Here is a 10,293-nt window from a genome sequence, read left to right on the forward strand (position 1 = left end):
CATGAAAGGGAGTATGATGTCTAAAATGAAGCTACGGTAGCTATAGTTTGGTCAAAATTTCTCGATATAAAGATTATGTGACCGTTGTTAAGTTTGGAAGAGTTCCTCAGTATTACAAGGATATTTTTTACGAATATGCTATTGGCACCGGGTGCCAATAGTCTCTTTATTATACTGTGGCTAATGGCACCGGGTGCCAATAGTCTTTTTATTATACAGTGGCTAATAGCACCAGGTGCCAATAGTCTCTTTATTATACTAATGCTAATCGCACCAGGTGCCATTAGCCACAGTATTATAAAGAGACTATTGGCACCCGGGAAAATTAAAATTAAAACAAAAAATCTGGATACGTAAAGACGGTAAGATGTAAGGTAAAGGCGGATTGTTCGATCCTTAAGATTTTTTTTGAAAATAAAGAAGTGAATGAAAAAAAAAATCAATTCATCCTTTTACGAAATATAACGTAAAGGGAGTTTGTTCGATCTTACGGAATTCGTACTTATACGAAATTTAACGTAAAGGCGGATTGCTCGATCCTGAGGAATTCATCCTTTTACGAAATGTAACGTAAAGGGAGTTTGTTCGATCTTAGGGAATTCATCCTTCTGGAAAATGTAAAGGTGGATTTTTTGATCCTGAGGAATTCATCTTTTTACGAAATGTAACGTAAAGGGAGTTTGTTCGATCTTAGGGAATTCATCCTTTTACGAAATATAACGTAAAGGTAGTTTGCTCGATCTTAGGGAATTCGTCCTTATACGAAATTTAACGTAAAGGCGGATTGCTCGATCCTGAGGAATTCATCCTTTTACGAAATGTAATGTAAAGGTAGTTTGTTCGATCTTAGGGAATTTATCCTATTGGGAAATGTAATGTAAAGGCGGATTGTTCGATACCTTTACGTTACATTTCGTAAAAGGATGAATTCCTCAGAAGGATCGAAAATCCGACAATCGACAATCCGCCTCTACGTGGGGTAGGGTAATCTCGCACACCACTCTAAGTGGTGAATCTCGCACAGTCATGACTTTTCGTTACATGTCGTAAAAGGACGCATACTATGATCGCGTGTGCGAGATTCCCCGACACCCTCTACGTTAAATTTCGTAAAAGGACGAATTCCCTATGATCCAACAAAACTGCTTACAGTTTCATTTCGTAGAAGGATGAATTCCCTAGTATTCTACAAAACGCATTTCAAACAAACTACCTTTACGTTACATTTCATAAAACGATGAATTTCTCAGGATCGAACAATCCGCCTTTACATTACATTTAGTAAAAATATTAATTCTTTAGGATTGTGTACAAAACAAGTTGAATTTTCAAAATATCCGGATTTTTTATTATTAAATTTTAATTTTTCCGGGTGCCAATAGTCTCTTTATAATACTGTGGCTAATGGCACCAGGTGCCAATAGTCTCTTTATAATACTGTGGCTAATGGCACCGGGTGCGATTAGCCACAGTATAATAAAGAGACTATTGGCACCCGGTGCCATTAGTCAAAGTATTATTAAGAGACTATTGGCACCCGGCACCCGGCACCCGGTGCCAATAGTTTCTTCCTATTTTTTATTGAACTTGGGTGAAATATGCGTGTAAATATCAGATCGCTGCCTTCGCCTCAGGTTGTCAATCGACATCTAGTGTAACAAAATAACTTCAAAAAATTCTTGTTTCATAAATAACTATTAGCTGTTATGCTATAGCCTACCAATGTTTGATTATGCAAAATGTTTGAGCTGTTTCTTTCGAATGGATGAAAGACAGCTGAAGTAAATTGATGTCTGAATTTACTGACGTTACCTGTATTGTGTAGGAGGAAATTTATCCTGAGTCTAATTAAATAGCCACAATAAGAATTATGATTAGAAAAATACTATAGAGTATCTGAGCAACGGGTTTCAAAAGGTTAAGATAACCGTGACTCCATGAAGTCTAACTTTCGACACATTTATCGCAAGCTTACTTTCGTTCTTTTATGAATTAAATGTATCACTTCACGAGAACAAGTGCAAGTAAAAGTCTCACACATAATGTTTTATTCACTACGTCACTACATGAGATAAGACTTATTTCTGATAAAAAACAGTATTTTTAGCCCCGTACTAGGTTCTGAGTGCTATTAAGTTTAACATGCCTTTTGTGACCGGTAGAATTCGAAAGAGAGAATAATACATGACAAATTAAAAACCCGACGAAAATACGTCGATCAGGGAAAAAATTAAATGAAAAATGTTCGACGTGTCGTGAGCTAGGGCTAGTGGAGTGAGATAGTCACTCATATTCGGAGCCTTACGGGGCTACAATGTGCTACGATCGCCACTATCTTAAATCATAAAAAGGGATTGGTTTTCACCACAGCGGCAGTGATAAGTTTCACATATTAAACAGCAGGTAATTGTACTGACCAGTTAGCAACACAATAACAAGGAAAAATCCGAAGTGAAGATCTGCTGTCTTATAATTTCAACGAAAAAAATAGCTGCAGATTCAAATGGACAGAAAATTCAAACGTTTCCCACCGACAATTTGCTACGATCGCCCTGTGGCTGCTGTAACGGACAAAGTTAAATGCGACAAAGATCGTGATCGTGCAATCAATGGAACGTTAATCAATTCGCTGATCGTACCGAAGAAATCGGCTAGAACGTGGACATTGCAAAAAGGGGACCTGTGTAAAATCACTCTCATCGAAGGATCCCAAGTAAGACCGAACGTGGAGAAATTTACAACACATTTAGACTGTCTAACGGTTATGTATGTTTGTCGGACGTAGGTTGGTGATTTGAACTTCTGGAATATGGAAAACACCAGAGAGCATTTCTATTCAGGGAAGACGCGCCAATTGCACTCGTCACATTTGAAAGTATACGATAAGCTGTGGAGTTGCTTACCATACTTGCGGCCAATGGCAACATTTGTCTTTGATAGCTTGTCCGACTACGGCATTGACAAAGACGGTGGGGCGTTGCATGATGTTATCGGTAAAAATTAGTTTTAAAATCCACATTTAGTGGAACCACCTCGGAATCGTATCAAGTTTATGAATACATTCCAGGTACTAGGTGCGACGATTATACATACAAATTGATTACGGGTAACGAACGGTTCGGAAGTTGTCACAGCTACTTAACAGAAGCAATCAAAGAGCATAATCTTAAAGAGTCTGACGTGCATGATGTTTGGAACATTTTTATGTGCACAGGATTAACACGAGTAAGGAAAAAGTGATTCTGTGGAATCTGAAAATCGGCATTTCAAATCTTGAACCCTTTAAGGACACAAATCAGTATTTTTGCAAACCAAGTCCAGCTGAAAAAGGCGATTCAATTGAATTCATTGCCGAAATGAATTTGTTAGTAGCTCTCAGTGCATGTCCCCAAGGTAAGTTTTTATCGCCCATATGAATTTTTAGACTCATAACAAGACACTTCAAGCAAAAGTCCTCCTAAAGATAGCTAGAGTATACTATCTTGTATGGAAATTTGTTACAAATTTTTTTACAGTGTCAAAAATTACTCGATCCACTTTCCAGTTTAAGTACTCTATTTTAAAGTACCACTCGTGCTTGAAGAGAGTTGGTCATAAGTTATTAGGTTTCATGAGGAAAATCGTCTTTAAAGTGAACCACGTCTGAAAACAGGCTTTTTTGAACTAAAATATGTATTGAATCAATGCAATTTTCTTTTTTATACAGGCGATGTCTCACTCCCGGTCGGAAAATTCGTTCCCGATTCAATGTGTCATCCATTTTTAGTAGAGATTTATCGAGCATAACGTTTACTCTCATGTTGCCGAAGCTCCACGCCATCCAATGCTTTGGACAACTCCAAGACATATTAATGTTTTAAGGACCATATATAACGAAACATAAATAAAAATATTAAAGCATTTCTGAAATTAATCAATTCAGCACAGTGCTGGCAATTTATCAAATTAAAAAGCTGAAAAATTGGTTAAGACATTCGAACAGTGTAGACCTAACGCTTCAATCGTTACACTAATTCACACCGTAATTCACAGAGTTTGAATTTTCGGATGAACCAAAATGAATTAAAAAAATAAAGTTAGCATGTAAAAAGTGCCTTCAAAGAAACTAAAGCTTATGATACATCAATCGAAAGGTCTTGGCCTTGCCTAGAACTACTTTTAGTAGAGTATGAAAAAACGAGTGGAGTAGTATAGTGCAGTAGTGGAGTTATTGATGAAAATGTGAATTTTGTTTTTCGTTTATTTCTCTCTCTAGTGTGTTGAAGTAAAAATCTGAAAAATATTCAAAAAATGTTTGTTTCGCTCGAACATTATGCAATTTTTTTTAATTTTTGAACCTCCATTGGGGATGAAAAAATTCCAAGAAAAATTCGTCGTGGTCCAGAATTCAAGGCTGTATACTTTGGGGTATACAAAGTATACAGCCTTTCCAGAACTAACACCTTAAAAAGGGTTTGAAAATTCGAACTCGAATTTGAACAGACATTTTTTACATTTTTTTACATATTAGAGCAATCGAAAATAGTAACAAAAATCACTCCTCCCCAATGTCGGTAAGAGAATACAACCCTGCCTTTGATTAGGTTGTGAGTTTCATTTTGAATTTGCTGCAGACAAGACCGACGTTGTGAATAAAAAAGATGCCGAGATCATAACATGGAAATTGTCAACGGACTTCAAGCATGAATGGTACTCTAATAATAGAGTCACGACAGAGTAAAGTTAACCAGGCAGAAGCGCTGATTTGACTAGGGACCTGAATAATCTAGTACTAGTAGCCATACATTTTTTGCGAATAAAATTTTTCAACTTATGTCAGTCTTCATTTTCATACAGTGTATTAGGTCCTTCATTTGACGTTTCGAAAATGAACCGCTACTGCCTGGTTTATTTTACTCTGCCGTACTTCAACTCGGCAGTGTGTCATCCAAATTTTGTCATTGAAAAAAAAAGGAATTTTTTCATACAAAAATAGTGCTCTATTTGTGTGTAACCCATGCTTGCAGTGCGTTGAAATTGTTTTTAAATTTTGATATGCCTGTTTTATAATAAACGTCCGATCTGTTGAGCATTTCATAAATATCAGCGGCAACTCAACCTCCAAACTGATGAATTTTTTAATTGTGACAGACCCAACGAGGTTTTGTATTCAAAATATACCTGTTTAAGTGTCTACGACGATCTAAATGTAATTCGTTGATGATTTTGTAAATGTTGAATTATTAACGTAATGGATAACCTTGAAGCAACAAGTGAAGCTGCGAAAGCCATTCGTCCAATTCATTCTTCGACAGTACATAAGATTTGTTCAGGACAGGTATTGATTATAAACATCACAGTTGGATCGCTAGATATCATACTATTGCTACTTTCTATCAAAGGTTGTACTTAATCTGGCCACCGCAGTTAAGGAATTAGTCGAAAATGCCCTAGATGCCCACGCTACCATAATTGAAGTAAAACTGCGTGACCAAGGAATAGAATCGATTGAAGTGTCAGACAATGGGGATGGTGTCGAGGAAAGTAACTTCGAAGGTTTAAGTAAGTAGGGTTGACTTCATAAATCGCAACATTGCTAAATCATTTTCTTTGATAGCTGCCAAGTATCACACATCAAAATTGCGTGAATTCACCGACCTGGAGTGTGTCGAAACGTTCGGTTTTCGTGGTGAAGCATTGAGTTCATTGTGTGCTCTATCGAAAATGGTAATCACGACACGACACCGAGGTGCCGACTTTGGAACTCGTTTAGAACTAGACGATCGTGGTACAATCATAAAAAAGGAAATTTGTGCTGTGAGTTGTAACGGTAAATCCAGTTAACAAAGTCAAATAAAATCCAAATTTTTAGAGACAAAATGGTACTTCAGTCCAGCTGACCAATCTGTTCGGTTCACTACCAGTCCGTAAGAAGGAATTCACACGAAACATCAAAAAGGAATTTGCCAAAATGTGTCAGATCTTGCAAGGATATTGCCTAGTAGCCACAGGTGTTCGAATTATGTGCACCAATCAAACGGTTAAAGGCACCAAATCTCTCATTATGGCTACAAATGGTGGTCATTCAGTAATGGACAACATTTCCGCGATATTTGGAACGAAACAAGTTTTCGATGTGTTACAAATAACACCTCCTGCGGAACTCGACGAGACACAAACTAAAGCCCTTCTGGAGGAGCTTGATCCAAACTCTAGTAGTGAAAATGTCGACAGTCTAAGCGAAATTGATTTGAAACGCTTCACCATCGACGGTTGGATATCCACTTGTCATCATGGATCCGGTCGGAGCAGCAAAGACCGGCAATTTATTTACATTAACTCCAGGCCATGTGAACCGAAGAAAATATCGAAAATCGTCAACGAAATTTACAGTCGATACAACAGCAACCAAAATCCATTTGTCTTCTTGAACATCATCGTACAAAGATCGGATGTGGATGTCAATATTACACCAGACAAACGCCAACTATTGCTGAATAATGAAAATGTGCTGCTATTAGTGCTGAAGGCTTGTCTATCGAAAACATTTGAAAATGTTCCTTCAGTGTTCAAGATGCAAAATTTAAATTTATCGGCATCCAGTGCAGCCAATAAATCTAAAATTGACACTGCTCCCAATGCCAAAAAATTTTCACAAATGCTGTCGCAGTGGAAGAAGACTGGACACACTGATAATCCCATCAAATCGGAGAAAATCGTTAAACGAAAAGTTTGCGATGAAGTGGAAAGTAGAAATTTGAAAATGCGAAAAATCCAGGAATATCTGAGCCAGAAACATGACGAAACAATTCCTATGTCAGACGACGAGACACTATCTTCGTCGATTGATCAATCAATGATTGATAGGAGTCGAACGACCGAAATTGATTCCAGCTACTTGAATACGCCTGAAAGTACAAGTACTCCCGAACGACAGCACGATTTGAAAGTGGAACAAACGTCGGTACGTTTCACTTCATTAACAATGTCAATCAATTTGCAGATAATTTGATATTATTTTCAGCCATTCAAAATCATTGACTCATATAAAGGGGTTACTGGTCCATCGAGGGTCAAAAGTGAGTCGATTTTAAGTCGAATAATGAAAACTGAAGCGGCTGGAACCACTCGCAAAATTAATTCACCCATCAAAGCCGAGACCAAAGCAAAGCCAAATAAAACTCCAACAAAAGACGTTGAGTCCATTATTGGCAAACTAGCGAATCGACCTGAGTGGGATTCGGAGGACAACCAATCTGATACGAGTTCTCGGTCTGATGATGACTTAGATGAAGACAATGAAGAGAATGGGGAAGGCAGTGACGAAGAAGACGATGAACACAACGATGAAGAGAACGAAGAAGTTAACGATGATGAAAACGAAGAAGGCAGCGAGAAGTACGACAGTGAAAACGACAGCCTTGTCGATGCTGACCAAATTGGCTTCAAAACCCAATGTACGCGTGATATGTCTGACGTCGTCTCAACGTCAATCGATGAGATTTCTGAACTGATGGCCGCAGAGTTAGAAATAATCGAACGACTGGAGAACAAGAGCCTGATGGATCGATTGAAATTCAAAGCAACGATTGAACCAGCTAAAAACAAACTAGCAGAAGAAGAACTGCAAACGGAAATAACGAAAAAATCGTTCTCCCAAATGGAAATCATCGGACAATTCAATTTGGGATTCATAGTGGTGAAATTGAACGACGATCTCTTCATTGTCGATCAACATGCCACCGACGAGAAATTCAATTACGAAACACTGCAAAAAGAGACCACTTTGTACAATCAGAAGCTAGTAGTTCCACAGCATTTGGAACTGACGGCAGTGAGTGAAATGATTTTGATTGACAATTTGGAAGTGTTCGAAAAGAATGGTTTCAAATTCCAAATCGACCATGATGCCCTGCCAACGAAGAAGATTCAACTAACTGCCAAGCCAATGAGCAAGGGTTGGCAATTCGGGAAAGACGAAATCGATGAACTAATATTTCTCCTCCAAGAATCGCCAAATTCGGTTCTACGACCGTCGAAAATCAGGTCAGTTCGCTGTTTGCTACTCTAGGAAGCATGTGTCCACAACACTAATAAAATTGCAAATTTCAATTCTAGCGCTATGTTTGCTTCACGAGCCTGTAGAAAATCGGTGATGATTGGGACACCATTATCGGGATCTGATATGCAACGACTGATCAGTCAAATGGGAGAAATCGAACATCCCTGGGTGAGTTGAAATTCTAATTGGCACAGAATGAGCTAAGAATTAACCTGTCGCTTCTTCTCTAGAATTGTCCTCATGGCAGGCCAACGATGAGGCATTTGGTCAATTTGACAATGGTCAATGATTCTTCTGCTGAGGATTCATAAAATCTAGCATTTCACACTGCTGATGTAAATAAATGACGACAAATACAGATGTGAGAGGACTCTAAACTTGCTTTTTATTTGCATCCCGCACCTTTACGACAAGTCATTTTTTCGCTGATTCTCCACTGTTGTGGAAAACTGAGGCTCGTTTTCTGGTAACAACAATAACTTACCAGACGGGCGAATTAACCTCTCATTTATCGATAATTTCCGATTCGGATTTCATTTCAGTCCAACTTTTGACTCACTCCGTTGAAGATCTCCAATCAGGTCCTCCTACTATAACAAAAACAATTGCTTGACGAATTCTCTTAAATTAGTTTTATTTTCGTAAAAACTGTGCACACAAAGTTGGAATTTATGTATCGTACACTTCAGCATGTCGGAAATGTAATCTGAAAAGAAAACGAAAGGTCAGTCAACTGGAATCTTATAGCCACAGTCATCGCAAGCTCTATTTGCAATAGACTATAATGCTTTGTAATCTCAGTTCAGTTATGAAGTTGTCATTCACCGTATTTGTCTGACGTGTATACGTTTTACATCATCGATTGGAAAGCATTTGGTCAAGATAACAGACGCGTGTGTGTGAAGCACATGTACCTTTTAATAATCAACTTACCGGTTGTTACATTTATGCTCTTAAGAGACAGACGCCACCAGCGGCCTTAATGCGCTCTTCAGCTTTCTTGGAGAAATGCTTGGCCTTGACAATGATTGGCTGTTTCGGCAAGTGTCCACGTCCCAACAATTTGTAGTATCCCTGGAAAACACAATTTTCATTAGGACAAGAACCGAAAATGTCACTCCGCATGGAGTCATTTGAAAGTAGTCAGTAAAAAAGGTAACAACATGGGTTTGCAATTTGTACGTTGCTTCAGTCCGCCAGTCGCTAAACTGTTGGATCATCATTGGAAGTGTTTTTTTGACAATTGAAACGAAAACAAAGTCCAAGATACTCACAAATTGCACTAGATCGACGACTGGAACCTTTCCCTCTTTGTCAGCTTTGCAATCTGTACGATTCTTTTCGCCAACCAACGACCATAATTTGTCCAAGTTGATTGATGGACAGAAATTGTGGTTTCGGTTCAAATGGAAATTTCTCATACCCAACTTGCCGAAGTAACCCGGATGGTACTTGTCGAAATTGATTCTGTGATGGTGCATGCCACCGGCATTACCACGACCACCAGGATGCTTACGGTGCTTGCCTGTTGAAATTTGGGAAAGTTATCATTTCACACCTAACCTCAATATTTACACCGAATATTGTTTGTTGTAAATGGAACGGTTTTCGACACTCACCGATACGACCGTGCCCGTGACTGACATGTCCACGAAGCTTTCTGGTCTTCTTTCTCTTTTGGTTCGACTGTAAGTTAAAATTAAATTCACTTTAATGTTTTGGTCAACTAAACATCACACAAACTGTTGTCAGATGTAGCGAAAACAAAAATCGAAAATTTTAGTGATTTTCCGAGCCATCGGCCCAAATTTAATACGGCACACAATGGTAGATGCTTTAAATAATTGATTTTCAACAATTTTATCAAAGTATCATCACGGATTCCACTAATTTTTTTAGATTTTCGAGCACGAAGTTAAAACTCACCATCTCTGTTGTTGAAGGGAAAAATGAAAGAAAGATTGCTATGAAGTTGGTCGCGTTTTGTGGTGTGACATCAGGGTTGGGAGCACGATGGTTGACATATCTTCGGTATGAGCGACATTATATTATGGATGAAAAAAACTAGAAAAATTCAAAATAAATGGCGGTAAGTAAATCATACAGTGAAAACTGTACTGGCAACAGTGAAAACATGTTCAATAGATAGTTTGCGCAAATGATTTATAAGTTATACGTCATTTGAGGCAAGTCTGTAAACTTTGGGGAGGTCACACAGATACAGATACGGGGTGACACACCACAGTTGATGA

The 10,293-nt window shown here is 38.2% G+C and overlaps 3 protein-coding genes across 3 annotated transcripts; 2 read left to right on the forward strand and 1 right to left on the reverse strand.

The window, feature by feature from the left end:
• The first annotated feature begins 2,227 nt into the window (after nucleotides 1–2,227).
• On the forward strand, nucleotides 2,228–3,910 carry LOC119066937 (uncharacterized protein C11D3.03c). The gene is made up of 5 exons (XM_037169654.1): nucleotides 2,228–2,713; nucleotides 2,786–2,993; nucleotides 3,068–3,225; nucleotides 3,288–3,393; nucleotides 3,707–3,910. Exons 1-5 carry the CDS (start codon nucleotides 2,504–2,506, stop codon nucleotides 3,784–3,786), a joined length of 762 nt encoding a protein of 253 aa, XP_037025549.1. The 5' UTR covers nucleotides 2,228–2,503; the 3' UTR covers nucleotides 3,787–3,910.
• A 1,103-nt stretch (nucleotides 3,911–5,013) lies between these two features.
• On the forward strand, nucleotides 5,014–8,418 carry LOC119066939 (mismatch repair endonuclease PMS2). The gene is made up of 7 exons (XM_037169657.1): nucleotides 5,014–5,317; nucleotides 5,382–5,541; nucleotides 5,597–5,796; nucleotides 5,852–6,943; nucleotides 7,004–8,025; nucleotides 8,098–8,209; nucleotides 8,272–8,418. Exons 1-7 carry the CDS (start codon nucleotides 5,231–5,233, stop codon nucleotides 8,350–8,352), a joined length of 2,754 nt encoding a protein of 917 aa, XP_037025552.1. The 5' UTR covers nucleotides 5,014–5,230; the 3' UTR covers nucleotides 8,353–8,418.
• A 232-nt stretch (nucleotides 8,419–8,650) lies between these two features.
• On the reverse strand, nucleotides 8,651–10,060 carry LOC119066940 (60S ribosomal protein L27a). Its single transcript, XM_037169658.1, has 5 exons — nucleotides 9,968–10,060; nucleotides 9,661–9,727; nucleotides 9,316–9,566; nucleotides 8,975–9,115; nucleotides 8,651–8,747 (listed from the first exon to the last, which is right to left on the reverse strand). The coding sequence occupies exons 1-4, from the start codon at nucleotides 9,968–9,970 to the stop codon at nucleotides 8,987–8,989; spliced, it is 450 nt and encodes a 149-aa protein (XP_037025553.1). The 5' UTR covers nucleotides 9,971–10,060; the 3' UTR covers nucleotides 8,651–8,747; nucleotides 8,975–8,986.
• Between the last annotated feature and the right edge of the window lie 233 nt (nucleotides 10,061–10,293).

This window comes from Bradysia coprophila, chromosome IV, assembly GCF_014529535.1.
Source record: "Bradysia coprophila strain Holo2 chromosome IV, BU_Bcop_v1, whole genome shotgun sequence".
Lineage (NCBI taxonomy): Eukaryota > Metazoa > Arthropoda > Insecta > Diptera > Sciaridae > Bradysia > Bradysia coprophila.

Coding starts and splice junctions, on each gene's coding strand:
- LOC119066937 (XM_037169654.1), top strand. CDS start 2,504: ATGGACAGAAAATTCAAACGTTTCCCACCGACAATTTGCTACGATCGC. Junction 2,714..2,785: donor CTCTCATCGAAGGATCCCAA/GTAAGACCGAAC, acceptor TGTCGGACGTAG/GTTGGTGATTTGAACTTCTG. Junction 2,994..3,067: donor GGCGTTGCATGATGTTATCG/GTAAAAATTAGT, acceptor AATACATTCCAG/GTACTAGGTGCGACGATTAT.
- LOC119066939 (XM_037169657.1), top strand. CDS start 5,231: ATGGATAACCTTGAAGCAACAAGTGAAGCTGCGAAAGCCATTCGTCCA. Junction 5,797..5,851: donor TAAAAAAGGAAATTTGTGCT/GTGAGTTGTAAC, acceptor CCAAATTTTTAG/AGACAAAATGGTACTTCAGT. Junction 8,210..8,271: donor GAGAAATCGAACATCCCTGG/GTGAGTTGAAAT, acceptor CTTCTTCTCTAG/AATTGTCCTCATGGCAGGCC.
- LOC119066940 (XM_037169658.1), bottom strand. Junction 9,567..9,660: donor TCACGGGCACGGTCGTATCG/GTGAGTGTCGAA, acceptor AAATTTCAACAG/GCAAGCACCGTAAGCATCCT. Junction 9,116..9,315: donor TCGTCGATCTAGTGCAATTT/GTGAGTATCTTG, acceptor TGTGTTTTCCAG/GGATACTACAAATTGTTGGG.